Source organism: Fusarium flagelliforme (genome assembly GCF_020744385.1).
Source record: "Fusarium flagelliforme strain FIESC 12 MPI-CAGE-AA-0113 chromosome Unknown B0J16scaffold_1, whole genome shotgun sequence".
Lineage (NCBI taxonomy): Eukaryota > Fungi > Ascomycota > Sordariomycetes > Hypocreales > Nectriaceae > Fusarium > Fusarium flagelliforme.
This window is the reverse complement of record NW_025763503.1, coordinates 4,768,107-4,790,799: the sequence shown is the minus strand read 5'-3', so window position 1 is coordinate 4,790,799 and position 22,693 is coordinate 4,768,107. Positions and strand designations below refer to the sequence as shown.

The window sequence follows — 22,693 nt, the reverse complement described above, 5'->3', positions numbered from 1 at the left end:
CAGCACGCTCAGCTTTCTGAGGGTTCAAACAAATCCATGGTCCATGGTTGTGGCTAACCCAATGGCATAGAAGCTGTAAGCCAACCGACCAACAATACGAAAATGCTGATTGTGGTGCCTGCTGACATCCATGCTGTAGCATAGCATGATAAGCCAGTGTCAGCCAACAACACCTGTCGTAGAGTAGGGCGTTGGCGTTATGTCAAAGGACGCAGTCTCCCAAGACTTGACAATTCTTCGAATTGTTTGGATTGAGAATAGTGACACATATCGAGAGATGAAACTTTAACCTCAGCGTCGGGTCGGGTAATATCCCTGGTTGCAATTGGCAACGGCACAGCACGTTCAAACAACAGTCAAGGTTTCAGCAAGGTTTGACGGTTTAACGGCGTAGAGCGGCGAGTTCCTCATCAGGCAATCAACCTCCCAAGCCAATTGTGATCGACCGATCGTAATCTAGTAGGGCAGATAGGGCAGGGAGTCAAACTAAATCCATGTCAGCTTCAACAGGTATTTGGTGCGAACATATCCTGCGACTGCTGCATGAGAACCTCAGAAGGATGTAACAACACAATCATTACTCAAGGAGATATTCTGTCAATGCACAATGTAGTTCAATGTGCACAAGCTGTGAGACGTGAGCGTTGTCTCTCAGTGTGTCTTGAAGAAGAAATTTGTCAGGTAATTGAACTGGCACCAATCGCCAAGAAGCATGGCGCAAATCCTGTAGAGGCAGGATTGCCTGCCTCCTCTTACATATGCAGGAAAGGCTGGCTATTGAGCGCCATCCAATTTCCCAACCAAAAAGGCTAGTGCGAGTAGAGTTTCAGCAGCCAAAAGTTTCCAGCATAACAATATCGCAGCGCACTTGTCAAAAAACCTCGTATCGGCGCCTTGAGGTAGGCCGGCATACTGGGTCGCGTCACGGTGATGGTGTGTTGATCATGTCCTGTCTGCAAATGTAACCTAGACGGTTGATGGGCTATATCGAGCGCCACAGCTCACCCGCCGCCTTTCAGCGATTGCGCTGTAATCTTTGACCGCATTCACAACACAGATACTGAGGTCACTTGAACCCAGCAAACGCAGCGCTCTGCAGAGTCTGCAGGATAACAAAAAATCCTCGCAGGAGTAAGACATTCAGCTGTCTCTGAGTGGACTGTTGCATTATCGGCTGTGGGTCTGAGAGCTTGACAATGAGATTGGACCATTTCGAAATAGTTTTGATATATTTTACAGAATGCGGCCATCAGATGCCAGACTGTACATGGTGAATGTCGAAGTCGACTGGGTATTGCTCTCGTCTCGTATGATCTGTTGCTGATCTCATGATTTCCTCCATGCGGGGTTCGCCATCAGCATTATAGGTCGGCGTTGGGCTCGCATATACATGTCGTGCATTTTAGGGTCGGCATCAGATCGGATGACGCTACCAATTGACATGAAGAAGCTATCATCGCAATTAGCAATCGTGTAAGCGGTTAGGGTTGGACTCTTGATTACCCAAAGGTCGCACCGGACCCGGCCATGTACTGGCCGAGGGTTCTCATAATGCCGTTAGGACCGGCTCCGTATCGGAAGATGTTGACGGTTCCTGGACATCATTAATTATGAGCTTAGACAGCAAGTGCATTGAAGACCGACCAAAGACAAAGCCCATGATGACACCGACAGCTGGAAAATGTCAGATATATTCGAACAAGATTTCTTTCAAGAACTAAGCAAGGAGTAAGTCATACTTCCACCCATCATAGCACCCATCTTGACTATGGAATCTGTTAGCGAATATTCTCTAGATGGTATGATACAAACATACGCTTATCGGCCGTGGAGGGGCCGTGCTGGCCAGCATTGATAGGAGCGACAGGAGGCATGGCGAATGAGTAGAATCGGTAAGCAAAATGCTGGTATTGGAGCCGACTGCGATTTATCCACCGTGGTTGACGAGTTTTGCGGGATTGAACAGCTTGAGGCAAAGCAATTGCTGATGAAGCTCTCTTGCGACGACTTCCTCAAATCCTATGACCTATGAAGCTTTCTGTCATTGGTTGGCTGACCAAGTGGACTAAGCGTTCGGGAAAAGGTCGGTGCGGGATTCGAAAGCACGGATCAACTTCAAACTACAGTGCGTATACTTCCGACGACTTGGACAGTACTGTGAAGAAGTCGTCACGTGGTCTCCTTCGTGGGTCGAGATCTGGCTCCACAGCACGGCTCTAACTCGCAAGAGAGAGTTGCTTGCTCATGTTTTTTTCAGACGCTTTCATTGCGCTTACAAGACTGTCTTGGACATCCTCACCTTTGTTCTCGTGGTGCCTGGGGTTATGCCACCAGTGAGCACGAGCACATGCCAGAGTCTTTTGGGCGTGTGCTCCACTGTGCTCTGTACTCCGTGTGCTTGAGCTGAGGTGCCGACCGGGGGCTCCAAATTTGAACACGCCAACACGCCAAGCAGCGCTTAGCGAGACCTCCCCATACTGTCACTGTTACGGCAACCTCTCTTCAACTCACTCCACGGCCTCCAGCCCTCTGAGAATCATCGCTAGCGACCCAAAACCCTATTCCGACATCGCGAATAACCTCGTGCTTGGTGAGTTAAGCACCCTCTTGGCCGTCGCTGGCCCGGCTCGCCTCTTGACCCCTGTCCCGCGGTACAACGGGGTCATCGCCGATCGTCTATCTTCATAGCCAAAACCTGTTCCCAGCCACGAGCTCATGATTTTTCTTGTTCACCAGCAACGTCAAGCCACACTGAAGCATTGATTCTTCGTGTGTATTTTATTAAAGCTGCAACCTCTCTACAACTGTCGGTTATACAGCAACGCTTCAGTCTCTCACCTGCCGGTGGAGTGACATCGATCCCCTGGGCGCGAGCGACACGTTTCTCTTCCATATCCGGCATCTACATTTAAATATCCCGAAATTGCGTCTCTCGGCCGCAAGCTGCTGAATAGAATCTATCCTCATGACCGCAGTCGCAAACCCACCGAACTTTCCCAACTCAAGAACAGCATGGGGCACCATTAACGGAAATCATCAAATGAATTCAGAAGAAGGTCGAGGTGGTACTGGCATGTTCGCGCCGCGCAAGGGTCTTACTCGGTCCAACTCGTCATCATCTGTCTCTTCAACTTCCTCGAACTCTTCCGCTACCACAGTTGCCTCGAACGGATCCCACGCCAATGGCACTCCTTTGTCGTCGACTACAGATCTGAGCCAATGGTCAGCTAACGGCGCTCCTCGAAAACGACCCCAACCGAAAAACCCCTGGCCTCCAGGGAAAGGGGAATTTCAACAACAGGATATGTCACGACTTCCTCAAGGCAGAGGCCAGGGCATGATGGCGGCACACGGACCTGTGCAAGCCGGTCCTGGTCAGGTTCAGATGACACCTCAAGGCATGATGCGTCCTATGCCAGGTGAACAAGTTCCCTCTGGTCAACCAGTTTTATATCTATTATCTTTGAACGGCACATTTGAAAGAAAAACGATCGCCGTCCCTTTTGCTCCCGAAACTCTCCGAATCGGTCGACAAACAAATCAAAAGACAGTTCCGACACCAACCAACGGTTTCTTTGACAGTAAAGTGCTGTCCAGGCAACACGCTGAGATCTATGCGGAACGAAACGGCAAAATCTACATCCGCGATGTGAAGTCTTCAAACGGCACATTCGTTAATGGGACCCGTCTATCTCAAGAAAACCGCGAATCTGAACCCCACGAGCTACAGACTTCTGACCATCTTGAACTCGGTATCGACATTGTTAGCGAGGACCAGAAAACTGTTGTTCATCACAAAGTGGCCGCCAAGGTGGAGCATGCCGGGTTCATGAGCGCTTCAAGCAACGTTATGGATATGAACTTTGGCGATCTAGACCCTGCCAACGGTGCCATGATGATGCCTTCTGGATCGATGCAGATGCGGGGCCGTACAAACAGTAATGCTTCCGCGGCCAGCAATGGCCGAATGATGCCTAATGGCGTTGGAGGAGTAATGAACATGCAGGCTAACGGCATGCCACAACAACGACCTTTCTTTCTCACCCCTGTTGCCACCGATCAGATTTTAAAGCGACTTGCTGTATGTTTAAATCCACATCCCTCAAAAACTTGATACTAATTTGTCAGAACGAAATGCGCAATGCTCGACTCCAGGCTCAGGACCTTGGACGGACTAACCAGTTCGTCCATACACTATTATCCAAGGATGACCTTAAGGACCTTGAAAAGCCCGAGGGTCTTGAGCACCCTAAGACCGTGCCCATGATGAACGGAATACCCTTCCGGGCTGATCCCAAAGCGCGATTCTCAGACCCCCCAGCACCACCTCCACAGCAACCTCTTCCTGAGAAGCCTGATGTCCCCTCTCTCAAGCGTGGCCCAACTGAGCGGCCCAAGTCAGGACCTCCCAACTCTCCTGTCCGCCCTGACAATCTCAGCCAAATTGTTCAGCTCACCGAAGCGTTGAACAACGCCAAGCGTGACATCGATGCACAAACCGCCCGTATGCTCGAACTGGAAGAGATGCTACAAAAGGAGAGAATCGCCAGAGAGGAGGCAGAGGAGTTGGCTAAACGACTGGAGGAATCGGCTACTGTACACATGAACGGATCGGCCGTGCCCGGAGAATTAGAACCATCAGTTGAAGCGACTGAGGTTTCAGAAGATGACAAGACCGTTATCGATGATACCGAAACCGAGGCTGCTGAGGAGTCAACTCCTGCTGTCGACCCAGCACAGGAAACAGCCGCCGCGCTTCAAAGCCGAATTGACCTGATGGAGACTCAGATGCGAGACATGAAGGAGCAGATGGAGGAGTGGAAGCAGCGATGCGAAACGGTAGAGTCTGAACGCGATGCCGACAGGAAGACGCTAGCTGAGATGGTCGTTCAACTACGTGCTGAGGAGGCATGCCGAGAAGCAGCAGAAGAGAAGGCCCGATCACGTTCAAGAAAGCGAGACGCAGATACCAACGGCGTTATTGCTGGGTCACCCACAGATTCTATTGTTTCTAAGGGTCCCACTGGACATGTTGTCGAGCCGGTTGCCAACGATGAAGCGCCAGACGCACCAACGTTGTCGCGGGCCAGTACCATCACACCAGCAAATAGTGGTGTGCGAGGTCAGGATCAGCGACTCCAAGCCGCACTACCATATGCCTCTATGATCGGTGTTGTTCTGTTTGGCATGGGCTTGATGGCGTACATCAATGGGTGGCAATCTGAGCCTCCGCGCCCCGAGCAATAAGTTGTAGATGTACAAGAAGGGCAGGCCTGTATGAGGAGGAGGAACTGGGGTATATGATGGGTTGTTGATAAAAGGGGATCACGACATTATATCTTTCGTCTTGGAAGATTTGTAACTTTCATGAGCGGTATTTCATAATTCATGGTGCGGCTATCGATTTGGCCCATCAACGATGAGACGATACGAGAACCAGACATGGACATATCCGATCCGAAACACATTATTTTCCTTTGTTTACCGTACTATATATCAACTTCCTTTGTACCAACGGTTAACAGACAACAGCTTGGCATACGAAGCCTCTCTGGTAGGGCTACAAGTACAAGCCTGGTTCTAGTCAGACTTGCAGATACGGCGTTTTTCTTTTGTAAACTTTTCTTCTCGGCAATATCTTGATATCTTGATACATGGGGGCTTGCATCACAAAGGGATAGCGTGTATTACGAGCAGTGGGCTGGAGCTCCCGAGACAGCGTATAAGTCTTTTTTGCATATTTAATTTACTCGCCTGAATATATTGGCTCTAGTTTAAGCAGAAGTCCTTAGTCTCATTGTGTACTTAATCTTGGTTTCTATCGCAGGAATGCTGGCGTGTTGTCCAGCCATTGAGACACTTGTAAAGCATCACTCACTTAGAGTTGAAAAGTCACGTACGTCATTGCACAGTGGTTTGACCTTTTTCGGATCCGAGGTTTTTGTTTGTCTCGGACTCGCTTTTTCTTCCCCAGGATACGGCACACGATGGTCCACTTGCAGGATTGACGCTAACCGCATTTCGTATTCAGATCGGGAGGCTATTGGCGTCTAAGTATTGAATATGTTGTAGATAATGCCGTTTTTACCGCAAACTTATGTATAAAATGGTCGTGGTTCCTTGCAAAGGGCTGTTGTTTCTCATATTTGACAATCATGGTTTCTCTCACTGAAGTCCACCAAACCAACGCTTCGGCAGCTACCAAGCTTCCAGGAGGTCTCGTCGCTGTCTTTGCAGGCGCAACAGCAGGTATCGGCGAGACAGCTCTGAAAGACTTTGCTAAATACACTCTTCAACCTAGGATTTACTTCATAGGTCGCTCTCAGGCAGCAGGTGATCGACTTCTGATTGAGTTGAAAGAGCTTAATCCTGAGGGGAGCTATGTATTTATCAAGAAGGATATGAGCTTGTTGAAGAACGTGGACGAGGTGTGTCGGGATATCAAGAGCAAAGAGAGTGCTTTGAATGTGCTGTTTATGAGTCAAGGAACTCTGAGGGTTGGTGTTGGTATGTTGTTTGCTCCAGTGTTCAGATGTTATCCTTACACATATAGACACTGAAGAGGGACTCCCTCTAGTCACGGGCCTCGCACACTACTCCCGCGTCCGTCTAACACTCAACCTCCTCCCACTGCTCAGAAAAGCTCCTTCTTTACGAAGAGTGATATCCGTCATGGCCGGCACGAAAGAAGGCAAGCTCTTCGCCGACGATATAGCAGGACGCAACATCCCATTCACCAGCATCCACAACTCCCGCGGCCACTTGTGCACCGCCATCACTCTCTCCCTTGAGGCTCTTGCCCGTCAAGCACCAGAAGTATCTTTCATCCATAACTTCCCCGGTTCAGTTGACACAGATCTTATTCGGCCTGGAGATGGAATCATGATGCATGTTATGAAGTACTGGTTCAAGATCAGTATGACTGTTACGAGAAAGTGGCTTCCTAAGGAGGAGTGTGGTGAGCGGCATGCTTGGTTGTGTGTAAGTGGGAGATATCCTGATAAGCAGTGTCAGAGTGAGAATGGTGTTGAAAGTGAGGAGGTTGCGGTCGGTGTCGATGGCGGTAGGGGAAGTGGTGTTTACAGTGTTGATTGGGACGGAGAGAGTGCTTCTGATGAAGTTGTCAAGTCATTGGATGAGTATCGACAGGTAGACATGGTTGATAAAGTCTGGAAAGACTTGGAGACGGAGTTTGTCAGAATTACCGGAGCTATTTCGATCTAAAGTTGCGAGTAGCCAGGTAGTTCAACAATCAATATTAAGCAGCCAACCTTGGCATATTTTACATGGTTCGCCAATACCAATCGACCCCATACCCTCATTAAAGTTCTGCTTATGCTTAGTACCTTTCAAGGGTGTAAATTCTGCGAGCAAGGATAACCTGCGAGTCTAACTGTAGCATCACGCCAGGTTCAAAGTTCGGCTCAGCCGGAATACAAAGTCGGAAGACCTTTACAGGATCCATCGCGAATGTTACTCTTTACCGGGCAATTCATTATCCAAAAAGTCCGATTTCATAACTGCCGTGCAAAAGAATGAATGATGACGAGACTGAGGCTGTGCCGTTGCCGACATGGCCGTGACTTTCTATGAAGGTTGCGATGACAGGTACGTGTGTTCCTACTGGTCCTCCTTGTAGCTGTGCTCTCGACTGAACTGGGGCTAAAAACGGTATGATCAGAGTCATGATAATCGTATGCTTCATGTTCGTATGCTACAAATCCCTGATTTACAGTACAGATATGTAATGAAATAGCTCCTAATGTACTCCAATGGCCGCACTTTGTTCTGATTGTCGCCATTATCAGTGCCGCCTTGCCTTACTCACTCCTAAAACGCCCAAGACCAATTTTCGCAGTCGCCATAATGCTCGCTTTTTAAACATAGAAAGTTATTCCTCCTCACTTAAGCTGTCTCAAAAGACGATCCCTTTCTCTTGATTTCCTTCTCGGGGTCGACACCTCGCTCCCACTCTTCCCTCTCTCGCTTCATGTCTCTCTTGCACCAGTGAATGGTAATGATACCCCAGACCACTGCCCACAGGAAGGGGACAGCCCATGCAACACCGTAGGCACCAGTAGCTGGAACCTGGGGAATGACAGAGATGACGGTCAGGGGAACGGCGAGTACGAGTGCAGGAATGGACCAGAACCAGGATTGCTTGTGAACCATTTCTCGGAAGCGAGGACTGGCCTTGTATCGGGCTGCTAAAGCCTCACGATAGGGTCGGCCACCGAGGGCATTAACCGCGATAACATCCTCAATGAAGTAGTAGACACCTGGTAGAACCTGGAAGATGATTAGCATAGTAATAGTTACTTCTATATATATGGACATACCTTTTCACCCTTGGCAGTGGAGCTGATTCGGAAGGGTGCAGGCCAGTTCATCTGGTGATAAAGAGTGATAAGGAACAGTGTACCGCCGTAACAGTACAGGATGGCCGGAGCAGGCATGCACAGAACCCTCAACCACACATTATGCGGAGCGCTGCCAATGATAAACAAAGCGGTGACGACGAAGATAGTAAGGGTGGACGAGTACGTCAGCATATCGAAGCACCACCGATGATTCGTTCCCAGGGGTCGATAGAACCTGTCCACCTTGATCAATCGGAGCGTACGGAGAGCGAATTCGAGATACGTGGGGCCACCCCAGATGGTTGTCACAATAGCAAAGATAATCCAGCCTTCGACATCGCCAGCGTACTTCATGCCGTAGTATAGAGCGATCGGAACGGCGGATGCGTCGACGAAGACGAAGAACGCAAAGATGAAAAGTCTCCAACGTTTCCAGCCATGATGCCAAGTAAACGGAAGCTGCGGTAGTAGTTGGGGGTTTTCGTCGTAGTACTCTAAGAGAGTTGTTGCTCGTCGTCGATATTCTTTTTCAGTAGCTGCCCGAGAATCATAGTATGCTTCGGCTTCGGGGCGTTGAGCGTATGACAAGCTTCGTCGAGGTGCATCAGAGCTCCTTCTAGGAATTTCCGAGGTTCGTCTACCTTCAGATGTTCGTCGGGGCAGCTCTGCAAAGGCTGAATCGAGAGGTTCGCGCGGTGATATTGGTGATGCAGATTCCTCAGGAATGTTGAAGCGCACGCGATCAGTTGAAGATTGGTGAGACTGCGATGGACGAGTAACGCCGGGTGCTCCGGCTGGTTCTTGTGATGAAAGAGCAGAGTCGGATAAGGGAGCAAGACTGCCCCGTCGTACTTCAGGCATAATGAAGTAGTGTTGTTGATTTTTTTATGATGTTTGAGTGATGGTGATACAAATGGAGAATGGAAATGAAAAGAAGAGGAATGAGCTGGGTCGTAGTAAGAGACGGGACGAAGCTGGACTAGACTAGAGCGGACAGTGCAGTTCGTTCTAGGAAGAATATGGAAATTGGCCCATCTAAGTGGCAAAGTTTAAGCTAATTGTTAGGTGGAGGGGGATATTTAAGAAAGAAGGGTGTAACAACAACAGAGAGCAACGAGAAGGGTAGCCTGATTGTGAGACTGACGTGCACTATTTGGATGAATGTAACAGTGGAAGGGTTCAATGATAGTTTAGTGTTATCAATTATCATTCCAGGGGTATGTGACCACTAATCAGTTGAATTTGATACCTATCGTGCCTGTGATTGAAGCATGACGTTAAAGGATCCATCGGGAACAAGAGGTTTTTCGAGGCGCTCTTTCCCCTTTGGCCAAGGACGCAGCCAAGATTCTGTCAACGCTTGCCAAGCGACGTCATCAACGGGAGTTTATGTGGGGCTGTTTTCAGAGCAGGAGCGATGACTTCACTGATCGTCAAAAAGCTCCGCTTACTAGCAGAAAGCATCATGATCCCCTAATTTTAGAGCCAAGAAGATTTCCAACCAGAACGTAAGCTTAACAAAGAGGTTAAATTTATGTATGACTTGCGTTTCACATGCCATAATATTCACAGGATTTACATAGGTAGTTTGAGTAAGACGGTTAAGTGCTGCTGCATAAGATTATATGTACAGTATCCGTAACTTCAGTTCTAATACACTGACTGGGCTCCACTGCGTCTTCACATGGATACGAGACATATAAAGAAATGCATAGAATCTCTAATCGTTCTCGTATCGCTAACCACAGAGGAAAAAAACAGGCAGTAACAAAATGTGAATGACATGCAAAAGGATCGTCTCTCATCCCTGACAATTACATCAGACCTCAGACTCATGCGACTCCCTTTTCGATACCCTTGTATATTTCCCCGGCTTGGCATTAGATCCCCTGCCTTGAGCAAAGCAATTCTCTGTTTCGGGCCATTCACTCGGTCGAAGATAATAAGGGTCTCTCTTCTTCATCGACAACATTCCGACTGCAGAATATGTTAGCTTAAATCGATCATAGTGTACGAGTATACTTACTAAAGTCAAACGGATCGGCGATAAACATGAACCAATGTCGCTTGTGAATCCACCCAGGACCCATACGCTCCGTCTTACCATCAAAGTCAAGATACTGTCTCTGGTCATAAGGCAGAAACCGTCCTGGGTGAATGATGTTGAGCCAGTAAGTATACAAAGCTACTGGAATACCTTCCAGGACGTAAAACGGCCACTCGCGCTTCATGAGTGCATTACTGTTATCCTCGCCGCTTGAAAGGATGTCCCGAAGCTCAAAAGTCTCGACGGCGCGGAAGACGCAGCGAATAAGAATAAGCATCGAGGTGCCGTAAAGCATAATGAACAACGTTCGAACGTTGGGAGGCAGCATATTGGCCCGCGAACAACGGTGATGAATAACACCAACCAGGGCAATGAAGCCGAGCTCAATTGCGCCTTGGAGAATAACCGCGACTGCCATGAAAGTTGCACCAGAACTTAGACGGTCACTGTCTTGTCGGCCATTACCTGCTGCGATCCATGATGCACCAACAGCAGTAAGCACCTCGACCAATGAGCCGAGAAAGACAAATATGTAGACCACACGGTTCGGGTTGATGATGGAGTGCATGGGTAGGTAGTGCATTAGACGTCCGAGGGTGTTATATTCGGCAGCCGAGTAAATTGGTGGTGCCAGGTAGATGAATATGGTCGATATCATGTACAACGGCAGGCTGTCTGGCTGTCGTACTGAGATGGCACGGAACACCCAGCCGATGGTGAAGAATAGACCGGCGTAAAACATGAAGAATGTTACCCTCCAGAATTTGTATCGGCTATGATTGAGTTAGCATATGCATTCCATGAAGGTCCATGGGGTGGTTTACCTGTTCTGTATAGCATGTCCAATCATTGATACACCAATTATCACAGCAGCAACAATTGGAAGTATCTTGTTGGCATCATAGCCGTAGAGATTGTCCTTGGTCGGATTCGCCATTGGTAGCAATAGTTAAGCAACTCTTTGATGATAGTTGGGAACTTAATCCACTCCCAAGATCTCCTCTTATATAAATACTCCTGTCCATTATCACAGTTCCCTCCGTCATTTCTTTCAGCCATCCTGGCCTGCATCTTCTACATGGCGCAGCCACAGTCGGGTAAGCTTCAACCCACTAGCAGCCCTACAGCGCTACAAATCTACAGTCTGAGTTAGACTTGGCGATTGTCCCTGGCTTAGCGAGTCACAAAGCGTCGCTTATTGGCTATATCTCTAACAGGGGAAACCTAAGTGCTCACTGCTGAAAACTCACAGCGGCAGATAGACACTATTTTCAGTATAGTTCTGGCTGTGTATGTTCTTCGTTATGAGACTTGTCCAAGGCTTAGTTTGAGGGTTGTCTGTCCCTCAGCGCTCAGGGTCACCTTTTTCGTACAAATTTCCTTTTGATCTGCGGCAGAAATGCGTGCAAGGAGCGGGTAAGATTACTTGTTATTGTCGACACAACTTCGCCGTCGGCAGTTGTCACGAGTTATATGACTGTTCTAAATAAACTAGGCACAGTTATGATCATGGAGATTCATCTAGGAACCGACCTTTTAGTGTTTCTGCTCGCTTGGTGTTAAGAGACTGGCCAAGCTACATACCCTAAACCCGAACAATATTTTGGGCGTCCAAAAGTTAAAGGTCACTACAAAATCTTATCAATGAGCTACGATCCTGAACGGCAAGTGACAAGCGCAGTATGGCATGAAAAAGTAAAAGTGAGAGGACGGATTGATAAAAAAAAAAAAGGACCAAAAAGCTTCAATTGCTCAATAATTAATCATTTAGTCCAAAAAGCAAAAGATAACTCCCCCGGGAAGGCTCGAACTTCCGATCTCCCGATTGTCTATGAATAACAGTCGGACGCTTTAGCCAACTAAGCCACAGGGGATAGGATAATTGATAATTTTAGTAACGTTATTTGCTTACAAGTACACACATATCGCTGCAAATGACAGAACAATAACTTTTATCGTTCGCTGGTTCCCTTTCTCATAAACACTCGCATAGATCAATCACGCTCTGCTATGTAGCAACCTTTTGAGGGCTCTTGTTTAGAAACAGCTTGAACTTTTGTTCAGTGATGCTCCACTTTGCCTTCGTCTGTATCCAAGAGAGACCTGTTGATTACTTGCTCAGTGTAGGGAGAGAACATATTGATATTAATAGTTTGAAAAGTAATTCTGCGCTTTTATGATTCTTTCGAGATCTAATGTCGAACTACGGAGGTCTGATGGTTGGAAGTAAAAAGACAAGGTTGGGTATTGGTGTTCTTCGGCGAGTTGAAGAGTATCATAATCATAAATCGTCGTCGTTTTCTAACTCCTCTACCACATCCCCCGTTTCCGATAAAGCAAGATATGGCCAAGATCCAGTAGTAAGTTCCAGTTGTGACATGCGAGTTTGTATCTTGCGCAGAAACCCAGAGTCTTTTCCACCCACGGAATGTAGTACGTGCTGCAATGAATACAGTATATCTCCTGCACCAACAAGCATACCGTCTCCATGGGCAGAAAAAGGTGTACAAGCAACAATATCAAGCATTGCATCCGCTAAACGAAACACTTTGAGTTCCTAATATCAAATGTTAGACTATACTGAGCTTGAAATGTTGAGGGCCTACTTACGATACCATATCCATGTGTCTTGATGGCTGCGTTCGTCACCATTGAAAAAAGTTCAAGCATCTTATGCCCAATCTTGACAGGTAGAAACAGAGAGAAAGCTTCATCATCTGGGTAGCAAGACATAGCAAAGTGGCGAGCGGTATACTCCCATAGAATGAGTCTGATCCACTGGCGCGTGACGAACAAGTCGACTCTTTGAGCTTCACGAGCAGCGTGGTCGTGTGAGTCAAGACATAACGCGGCTTGGTAAGATACTAGTTTTTGTCTTTCGAGTGGCTGCTGGTTAGAAGAAATTGTTGTCAGGTTACTCTCGAGATAGGCGAATAGCCGTGTTAGGGATACGAAGGCTTGTAGACGGCGCTCGTCGGCCATGTCGTCTTGAGTATCTGGGAAGACGTCGATGACTTGGAGAACAGCTTGCAAGCCATGTTGTGCAGAGTATGTTCTAAAAGACTATCAGTACATGGGGAGTATGTAGCAAAGTGATGTTCTTGCCTTTCGGTGATGAGTACAAGCCAGTATATCCGTAACCGGAGCGACTGCTCCGGCTTACTCAAATGATCGTAAGTCTCAGGATAACCAAGCTGCATAAACTGAACCTGCGTGACAGCCTCTCTCAGAAATAAACCAGCAGTACGTAGTTTATTCCCGTTGGAGTGATAGACATGAAGAAAGAATGGTATCAGCGCAGAAGCAATGCTGTGACTCTCACGATAGTCATAAAGCTCTCGTAATTGCAGGCATTCGGTAGCGAATTGGAGAGATGATGTGGTGTTCCGTGGCCCAGCATGCTCAGGGAGTCGGAGTTGAGCTATGGTAGCGGCACACAATGCTGCTGCTAGAGCGTGAGACTCATAATCATCATTGTTTTGTGTGATTTTGGTGAGAACATCTTCGGGGTTGATGACTATCCATATTGACGATACCACTCGTTTGGAGATATCGAGGATGCGCTGGTATTCAGGAAGTGGTATTCGATAAGGTGGCAGAGGTAAAGGTCCGGAAAGCTCGGGTCCATTGCGGGTGGTAATTTGAGTGGCAGAAGAAGAAGGTTGATTGTTCTTGATGCTCTCTTGGAATCTCTCGACCTTCTCTTTTGTAGTCGTTCTCACTCCACCCTTTGGTCCACGCTTCTTCCTTGTCCTTAGAGCCGTGCATTCGATGCCTCTTAGACGACACTCATGACAAGGCTTTCCTTCTTCACATTTCACGCGTCGCAATGCGCATCCATCGCATGGATTCGCGTTTCTGAGCCTCGTTGTCATGATGAGTCAAATTGAGTTGAGGTCAGGAAGTGACGATGTCGAGATTGAGTTTGCCCCACTTGCCACATCCGCTCAGCTGTTTGTTAGTAACGTTGTACGACCGCTCTTATATCGACCATTTGACCTTGCATTGCAATTAGAAATGGAGTCGCTTCACATGAGATTGCAGTCTACTTGTTATGCTAGTTCTTCTTAATACTCATACAAGAACCTCATCAGCTCTTCAGTCATATTAGGTACCTAGGTAATCTTATAGCAAGGACATCATGCCACAAGATCGTTCTCTTAGACTGCTATACCAAGGTGTATAGAAGGCTTAAAGGCACTGCCTACGAGTTCAAATCCCACCAGCTTTCATAATTGTCATGTACAAGGTCACTATTGACATGAACCTATTACCGATATGCTGCTATTCTCATTCTCCGGATTAGGTTGCATTGAGCTGGGTCTCATGACCAGCCAAGAGTGTCCCTTCCGCAAAACGACTCCCTTTCTCTCGTACAGACAGGTTCATCAACCAGAATTTGTCTGATATCGGCTATCAGCCATAAGCAGCTCCATCACAGGCCCAAGCAATCCCTCATCCAAGCCCAAACTCATCAATCGTCCAATCTTCACCGCCGTGGGCTGAGCAGCCTTGACAACTCCCCAGAGCTTCTCCTTGGTCCACATATCCATCTGATAATCCAGAATGAGATCCTGAATGCGCTTTAATGGATCAAGTACACTCAGCTGTGGGTTATCACCCAGGCTAATGACCACATCTCCTGATCCAGATGGGAGAGATGGGAACTCGACTACAAGGCCAGGGATGTTGGGATACTCGTCGATTCTTGTCTTGACGTCGAGAGAACTGTCGTTGAATTCGTTGCGCTTAAAAGCTTCGAACTTCTCGGGAATGTCGGTGATGGAGACGAACTTGATCGTCCATTTCTTGCCCTCTGGATTGAACTTGAGTTCACCCTTGTCTTGGCCGTACTCAAACTTCCAGCCACTGCTGGTATCTGTTTCTTGCTTACCAGAACTCTCATCCACGAGAGTGAACTCGCCGATCTTACCCACAACGACAAGAACTTCTAGGTGCTCGGGATTGTCGCCTCCATTCTTAGGAAAGAGGTTCGCATCAAGAGGAACGATAGCGCCCTCACGAGCAAGAACGGGTAAACCCTTGATATTTCTGAACATCCTGACATCACGATCTCCATCGTAAATGATTCCGCTGAGGATGTCAACATGGCGACCAGGAGGTACCCATACATCGACCGCGCCATGGTTCGTCCTTTTATCGCGTGGCTTCACAATAGGCGCAACCACGAGCTGCGACCCAAAGTGATACTGGTTCGGCTTACTATAAGCTTCATCCCTCTCCGGATACTTCCAGTACAGAGGCTGTACAACTGGCTCATCAAGATGCGTAGAGTCCAGATTTGCGACGTACAGATAAGGAACCAGGCGATGACGGAACCGAAGGAAGGTTTTCATAACCTCTGCAAACTCAGGGCGATACAGCCAGGGCTCTTTGGAAGTGAACAAGCCCATCTGTGAGTGGAGGCGCATGATAGGCGAGAAAACTCCATACTGCACCCAGCGAGTAGCAAGCTCATCATCACGGTAACCTCCCATATGACCACCGATGTCATGACTCCACCATCCGTAACCAATATTGGATGCTGTAGCTGTGAACTCGGGCTGGAACTCGAGAGACTCCCATGTCATGATGCTATCACCCGAGAAACCGACAGGGTAGCGATGACTACCTGGTCCTCCGAAGCGAGAGAAGATGATGGCTTTATCGACTCCATTTTGCTTCTGGTGGTCCAGGAAATGATAGTGGTTAAGGAGCCATAGAGGATCGAGACCGCGCACTCGACTGTACGGACCTTGTTGCCAATCAATCCACCAGAAATCACATCCATCGTTCTCAAGGCTGCGATGAAGCGTGTTGAGGTACGAGTGCATAAACTTTGGATCGACGGGGTTGAAAAGAATAGGCGCTTTGGCAGAAGTATCATGACCCAAGTCCTTGGCCATATCCTCATACTGATCCTCGTGGTGATGAACACCACCATGCGGATGATCATTCAATGTCACCTTGAGCTTCTTATCGTGCAACGCCTTAGTAAAAGCCTTCGGATCCTTGAAGAGCTCTTTGTTCCACGTATATCCCGTCCAACCAGCGTGAGGAATATGATCGCCGTGCACTTGGTGCCAGTCCATATCAATAACCGCAACAGACAACGGGACATTCTCAGCCTCAAACTTGTCCATGAGCTTCAAATACTCCTCGTCAGTATAAGGATAGTATCGACTCCACCAGTTGCCCAAAGCCCAGCGCGGAAGAGCAGGTTGTTTGCCGGAAATGGCGAAGAAAGCTTTCATAGCAGCCTTGTAGTCGTAGCCATAAGAGAATAGATATCCATCAATGCGATCACCGTCTCGTCGCGGCGCCGCAAACCCAGAAGAAGGGTCGAAAAGCATAGACTCGCTATCGTCAAGAACCGAGTATCCAGCCTTGGACAGAATACCAGGCTCAAGCTCACAACGACCATTGACCTCGTCTAGCGTTCTCGCTGTACCTCCAAGATTCTGAGGCGTCTCTCCATATCGCCAGTCAGCGCCCCAGAGGGTGTTCTTGTTGGTAAAGCTAATGACAAGACCATAGCGATCGAAGCGCTTCTTGTTGTAAGTAACATGGAAAGAATCCGCTCTGATTTCAAGCTGATCATTTGTATCGGAGACTGTGAATTTTGGTGTGGGGAATTCGCGATTGAGAGCGAATGTTGATGGGCGATCTTCGAAGACACCATCTTCAGCCCATTCATAGCGGAGAACGAGATCGTTGATCAGCGTGAAGCGCCATTGAGGTCCAGATACAATTGAATCTTTGTTCGCAACGGGTTTGCATGAGATTTTGTAATCCTCCATTTTGTTGAATTATGACAATTAAGGCCTGACTTGAAGGTGTTGATGACGAGGTGATGTACAAGCTGCGGGGTCTTATATACTGCCCAGAGGTTTATATCTTGTACGACTCCAAACTCTCAAGTTTGGAAATGTTGAGATATGAGAGAATTGTTGTGAGGGGATAAGTAAAGTACAGCAGAGACATGCATACAAATACATAGCTCATAGGTAAACGTCATTCCGTCTCAGTCAGATGCATGAGTCTCCGCTCTTGGGAGAATTATTCGGCACAATTGGTCATTCCATTGGTGAAGAGCTGATGCAGCAACAAAGCGAAGCGGTTAGATGGAGTTTGCAGGTTTGATCTCTGCATCAAAGCCATTAAGGTTTACACCATTTAAACGCCGATCTCCAATGCTTATCGCTCGTGTCCCAGGCGTCAGTCAAGAGTTGCAGCATGGATGGACCAATGGATGACCCATCTACAGAACATCATCACAGAACTGTACAGTAGTTGACAGATTCAAATTGAACCAGGGTATCGTCAATTCTTCTCGACAATGTCGTACATACTTGTATGACTCCCACACATCCATTCCACGCCATCTCTTTTCCTCCTACATGCCAAGTATTTGACGGTCTAAACACCTCCATCCATTGTACCTCCGATATCCTATGACTCTTGTCGATGATGTTGTATGTGATTTAAAAGCAAGAAGCAGAATTGCAGCTCTGCAGGAAGCTGCGGGTATTACACAGAACTAAAAAGTAAAGTCACAACACAACAGAAAGCGAAATGATACCGTATGTCATGCCTCTTTAGTTGTACTGCTGCTGGTCGTATTGTTGCTGCTCATAGTGATGTTCACTGCCCAGCTTTGGCGACTTGACGTCCGTGATGGACCTCAAAATCCTGCATTTAGTCAGTACGGTCGCTTCGTAGCCAGATACAAAATGTACTCACTGCAAGTTGCGATCCCTCATTTCCCTATCGAGGGTATCCATTTGCTTAGCTGTGAGCCTAGCCTTACTTATCTATAAACCAGATATGTTAGCCCTGTGCTGACCGAAACGGCGCATGATTTGGATAGGATCGGGGGAGTGCATCATGCAGGGGCTTTCCGCACCGAAGCAAGTGCTACTGAGGAATGGTCATCAATCTCCTCACCTTCTGCCGCGTTTTCCTTGGCAGCAGCGTCGTCGTCGCCCTCGGCAAATCGGCTGGCTGAGAGTCCCTTTGGCTTAGCAACAGCAGCGTTGGCCTATCGCTGTAAGTAAGTGTATTCATAACAATTTGTGCCGTGAAAACATACCTTGGCCTCTGCGATCTCGGCGTCCTTCACCTTAAGCTGGGCCTCGAGGACCTCGACCTTCTTCTCACTGTCCTCAACCTTGGCTACGGTCTCGTCCAGCTTAGCCTGGAGCTCTTTAGCCTTGGTGTTGGCCTCTTCAACAAGCGCGGTCATGCTATCGTTGAGATCTTGGTAGTCTGCACTGGCAGTCTTCTTGCCCGCATCTGCCTCGGCCTTGAAAGCCTCGAGATCCTTCTGAACAAGGTTGAGGTCGTCTGTCAGGCTTATAACCTGTCCCTGAGCGGTGATCAGGTTACCCCTAGTAGCCTCAAGCTCATTTTGGAATGCCTTGGCCTCGGCATCAGCACTGGCCAGAGCATCCTCGTGGAACTTCTTGGCTGTGGCAAGCTCCCTCTTGAGAGCATCGGCCTCGGCACTGTCGGGCTTGACGTTCTTCGCATCCTCAAGCTCAGCAAGAGCAGTGAATCGCTCGGTCTTCTCCTGTGCGTAGAGCTGGGAAAGCTCCTCGACTTCCTGCTGAGACTTCGCAAGAGCCTCTTGGGCAGCCTTCAGAGCAGTCTCAAGCTCAGCGTTGGAGGCAGCCTGTTGGGCAAGCCTGTCCTCCAAGTGGCTGTTGTTGTTCCTGTGCTCAGCCATCATATCCTCGATGGCCTTGGTGTGGACATTAGTCAACTCCTCGAGCTCCCTCTTGGCATCACCACCCTCCTGCTTCATGCGCTCGATAACCTCGCCGTTGAAGGCCAGAAGCTTCTCGACCTCATCAGCATGCTCCTTCTCAAGCTCGAAGCGAGCCATCTCGATGGCCTCCAGATTGGACTCGCGGGCCTTCTCAACTTCGTTCTTGGCGGTTTGAAGCTCAGCCTTGAGTGTGGCCAACTGCTCATCATGCTGGCTATCACCAGCCTTCTTAGCCTGCTCCAGCTCGGCTCTCAAGGCCTCAAGCTCGGCTTCCAAAGACTGCTTAGCGGCGTCCCTGGTAGCTTCAAGCTCAGCCTTAAGACTGGCGATCTCAGCAGCGTGGGCTTCATCGCCAGCAGACTTAGCAGCATCGATACCGGATTGAGCCTTGGCCAAAGCTTCAGCATGCTCCTTGTCACTTGCCTCCTTTTCAGCCTCAAGCTTGGCCTTCAGAGACTGCAACTCAGCAGCATGAGCACTCTCGCCGGACTCTCTAGCGCTGTCAAGCTCCGACATAAGCCTGGCGATCTCCGTAGCATGTGTAGTCTCGCCGGCATCCTTGGCAGAAGCCAATTGACTCTGGTGGCCAGCGACCAGCTTCTCTTTGTCCTCCTCATACTCCTTCTTCATGGCCTCCAAGACGCTAGCATGGGCAGCCTTAAGCGACTCAATTTCCTCAGTGTGGGTGTTGGCACCCTCAGACTTGAGCACCTCAAGTTGCTTAGCATGGTTCTCCTTCAGAGAATCGATCTCAGCGATATGAGCATCGTAGTCTCCGGAAGCGGAGTTCTTTGAAGCCTCAAGTTCCTCAGCATGACTGGCGCGGAGGGCATCGAGGTTCTTTTGGTACTCGGCTTCCTTCTCCTCCAGAGCGGCAACAGCGGTGGCATGCTCAGCCTTAGCGGCTTCAAGAGCTTTGCTGTGGCCTTCGGTAGCCTCGGAAGAGGAAGCTTGGAGCTCATTGTGCTGAGCCTCAAGCTCCTCGTACTTACGCTTGAAGAAGGCATCTCCTCGAAGAGATTCAATCTCAGTCTCGTAATCCTTAGAGATGTTCTTCATTCGCTCCTCGTGCATCTCCTTGACCTTGGCGATCTCATCTTCCTTCTCGGCCAGAGACTTCTGGGCTTCTTCGGCGGCAGCCTTGAGAGATGCGGCTTCCTCTTGAGCCTTAACAAGGTCCTCCTTGGCGCTCGCGAGCTCAGACTCCTTCTCAGACAAGCTAGACTGAAGTTGGGTAATCTGGCTGTTCAAAGAATCAATCTCAGACTTGGCAGTCTGGGCATCATTGTCAGCAGCTTCGAGCTTCGCCTTAGACTCAGCAACCTCGGCCTCGAGAGATGAGATCTTGGTCTTGTGTTCCTCTTGCTCGGTCTTGAGCTTGTCGTCACTGGCAGACTCTAGAGCAGATTGGGAGGAGGTCAACTCGTCAATCTTCTTCTGCAGTTCGGCAGTTGCAGCCTCATGGCTAGCCTTGAGCTCGGCCAGAGCAGTCTCGTGAGAAGAAGCATCAGTCTGGTCCTTGTCGAGGCTCTCCTTGTGCTTAGCCTCAATAGCCTCAATAGCGGAGGCCTTCTCAGCTTCGAGCGAGGTCTTGAGCTCCTCGATCTTGGTAGCGTGCTCCTCAATGGCCTTCTGAAGTGCTTCTTGGCTAGAGCTGAGCTTCTCCTCGTTCTCGGCCTGGGCGGACTCAAGCTGCTTCTTGAGCGAACCGAGCTCGGTCTCGCTGGCCTCCTTAGCGCTAACAGCGGCATCCAGATCAACTCGAAGTTTCGCAAGATCACCCTCCGCAGCCTGAAGCTTCTCATTCGCCTCAGTCACCTGGCTTTCGAGAGCAGCAATAGCGGCTTCGTGCTCGGACTTGAGGGTAGCCATGGCCTCATCGTTGTCCTGGGCAGGCTTGTCATCCGCACCGGTGGAGGCAGACTCATTGCCAATCTTCTCGGTAAGCTCTGCAATCTTCTCCTCCGAAGTCTTGACCTCCGCCTTGAGAGTCTCGATTTCGCTCTCACCTTCTGCCAACTTGGCCTTAAGCGCCTCGATTTCTTTAGCAGCCTCCGCAGAAGCAGCAGGTCGGGCCGTTGTTCGAGCAGCGGCAGTCAAAGATCCAGAAGTAGAAAGTCGCTTGCTTGCAGTAGGTGTCGCACCCGTTGTTCGAGTAGCAGTTGTTCGCGTCGCGGAGGCGCTGGGAGTGGCCGCGGTTCGGCTAGTGGTGGTGCTGGTTCGAGGAGCAGCGGTCGTCGTAGACGCAGGTCGTCGGGTGGCAGTTGTCGAACCGGTAGCTCCCACGGTTCTCTTCTCAGCAGTCTTGGCTGGGCTAGACGCGATAGAGCTCGTTCTACGAGCAGAAGCAAGGGAGGAGGTGGTCGACTTCCTGTCATCTTCGCTAGCGCTCATGCTGGGACGGCTTCGGTGGCTCGACATAGAGGTTGCAGTCGGGGGACGGCGAACAGTTGAACCAGGGGGGCGAGTTGGGGGCTTGCTCAGACCTCCAGGGGCACGAGTGCTCGAGGCGGTGGTGGGCTTGGCAGTCGAAGAGGAAGACGTAGCTCCAGGTCGACGAGTAGCAGTCGCAGAGGCCGCACCAGGCTGCTTGAGAGCTGGCTTCGCTCCGGGGCTCTCCTTGGCCTTCTCCTTCACTGGTGTATCGGGAGACGAAGGAGTCGCAGGAGTCGCCGCCGCCTGAGGGCTCTCGGGCTCGGGCTCAGGCTCGGTGTGGGTAGCAGCATCCGACTGGGAAGCGACAGCTTCGTCATGCTGGACGACGTCGAAGCTCTCGGTTTCAGACATTTTCGCGGGGTTGAATTGGTATTAAAAGTAGTATTCTGAGAGTGGTAGTGTTAGTAAAGCCACCAGCCAAAGATGGGTTGAATTGAGTTTATAAAAGAAGTCGCACGAAAGTTTGTACATCAGCCGTTTCGCAAAGAAGCTCGACTGTTATTCCAAAACGATCGAGAGACAATAGAACAAATCGCCACAAGCTATGGCAAGGGTATGAGCTGATAGGGACTGTGTTAATCTTACCTTGGGGTGGTCTCCTTTTTATCCAGCAAAACTACACTTTGCCGGAAGCTCCTAGTCTAGATAACAAGGAGCAGGGAATAAAATTGATAGATAGAAATAAGGAACGTGAGGAAGAAAGCTTGCAATGAAGCAGACAAAGAAGACTACAAAGACTCCTTTTACTTTCGATATCCGCTAGCTTCCAAGAGAGAGGAGAAGTAGTAAGTAAAAAGGGTGGAAAGAAAGTGGAAAAGAAAGCTGAGCTGTCTTGTCGATGGATAGGACGGGATATTAGATTGCGGATGGATATGGATACGTACCTGACTTAGGTCTGGGGCGGTCATCCATGTCCATCACCTTGCCTTACCTTGTGATCCATGGATCCATCCCAAGCTGTTCCTCCCATTTCCATGGCTTGGAAGCTCAAAGTGGAGTATCACCGACCACTAACATTGCTCAGTCCTTTCGTTAGGGCCCTGATGGACCCCAGTGTTCAGCGGCCGGCCTGTAGCGACC

General features: G+C 49.1%; 8 protein-coding genes and 1 non-coding gene across 9 annotated transcripts; 3 read left to right on the top strand and 6 right to left on the bottom strand.

The window, feature by feature from the left end:
- Positions 1-1,326: 1,326 nt before the first annotated feature.
- B0J16DRAFT_378300 (reactive mitochondrial oxygen species modulator 1-domain-containing protein) lies at positions 1,327-1,874 on the bottom strand (the record flags this gene model as incomplete). The annotated part of the gene is made up of 5 exons (XM_046130915.1): positions 1,327-1,450; positions 1,504-1,594; positions 1,645-1,674; positions 1,740-1,766; positions 1,817-1,874. The coding sequence occupies 5 exons, from the start codon at positions 1,872-1,874 to the stop codon at positions 1,327-1,329; spliced, it is 330 nt and encodes a 109-aa protein (XP_045989497.1).
- A 1,091-nt stretch (positions 1,875-2,965) lies between these two features.
- Positions 2,966-5,736, top strand: B0J16DRAFT_391573 (uncharacterized protein; the record flags this gene model as incomplete). Its single annotated transcript, XM_046131939.1, has 2 exons — positions 2,966-4,081; positions 4,129-5,736. 2 exons carry the CDS (start codon positions 2,966-2,968, stop codon positions 5,245-5,247), a joined length of 2,235 nt encoding a protein of 744 aa, XP_045989496.1. The 3' UTR covers positions 5,248-5,736.
- A 352-nt stretch (positions 5,737-6,088) lies between these two features.
- On the top strand, positions 6,089-7,557 carry B0J16DRAFT_329244 (uncharacterized protein). Its single transcript, XM_046126308.1, has 2 exons — positions 6,089-6,507; positions 6,554-7,557. The coding sequence occupies exons 1-2, from the start codon at positions 6,156-6,158 to the stop codon at positions 7,222-7,224; spliced, it is 1,023 nt and encodes a 340-aa protein (XP_045989495.1). The 5' UTR covers positions 6,089-6,155; the 3' UTR covers positions 7,225-7,557.
- A 248-nt stretch (positions 7,558-7,805) lies between these two features.
- On the bottom strand, positions 7,806-9,317 carry B0J16DRAFT_29264 (uncharacterized protein). Its single transcript, XM_046124338.1, has 2 exons — positions 8,340-9,317; positions 7,806-8,289 (listed from the first exon to the last, which is right to left on the bottom strand). The coding sequence occupies exons 1-2, from the start codon at positions 9,219-9,221 to the stop codon at positions 7,906-7,908; spliced, it is 1,266 nt and encodes a 421-aa protein (XP_045989494.1). The 5' UTR covers positions 9,222-9,317; the 3' UTR covers positions 7,806-7,905.
- Positions 9,318-10,073: 756 nt separating this feature from the next.
- On the bottom strand, positions 10,074-11,463 carry B0J16DRAFT_409427 (uncharacterized protein). The gene is made up of 3 exons (XM_046133084.1): positions 11,232-11,463; positions 10,387-11,180; positions 10,074-10,337 (listed from the first exon to the last, which is right to left on the bottom strand). Exons 1-3 carry the CDS (start codon positions 11,342-11,344, stop codon positions 10,180-10,182), a joined length of 1,065 nt encoding a protein of 354 aa, XP_045989493.1. The 5' UTR covers positions 11,345-11,463; the 3' UTR covers positions 10,074-10,179.
- A 734-nt stretch (positions 11,464-12,197) lies between these two features.
- B0J16DRAFT_t13 lies at positions 12,198-12,281 on the bottom strand. Its single transcript has one exon. It is a non-coding gene; the product is annotated as a tRNA-Asn (tRNA).
- Positions 12,282-12,520: 239 nt separating this feature from the next.
- Positions 12,521-14,332, bottom strand: B0J16DRAFT_279250 (uncharacterized protein). The gene is made up of 3 exons (XM_046123856.1): positions 13,513-14,332; positions 13,018-13,462; positions 12,521-12,964 (listed from the first exon to the last, which is right to left on the bottom strand). Exons 1-3 carry the CDS (start codon positions 14,280-14,282, stop codon positions 12,689-12,691), a joined length of 1,491 nt encoding a protein of 496 aa, XP_045989492.1. The 5' UTR covers positions 14,283-14,332; the 3' UTR covers positions 12,521-12,688.
- Positions 14,333-14,463: 131 nt separating this feature from the next.
- On the bottom strand, positions 14,464-17,377 carry B0J16DRAFT_329239 (glycosyl hydrolases family 31-domain-containing protein). Its single transcript, XM_046126307.1, has one exon. The coding sequence runs from the start codon at positions 17,205-17,207 to the stop codon at positions 14,796-14,798; it is 2,412 nt and encodes an 803-aa protein (XP_045989491.1). The 5' UTR covers positions 17,208-17,377; the 3' UTR covers positions 14,464-14,795.
- A 3,392-nt stretch (positions 17,378-20,769) lies between these two features.
- On the top strand, positions 20,770-22,182 carry B0J16DRAFT_29251 (uncharacterized protein). Its single transcript, XM_046124331.1, has one exon. It carries the CDS (start codon positions 21,048-21,050, stop codon positions 21,858-21,860), a length of 813 nt encoding a protein of 270 aa, XP_045989490.1. The 5' UTR covers positions 20,770-21,047; the 3' UTR covers positions 21,861-22,182.
- Positions 22,183-22,693: the final 511 nt, after the last annotated feature.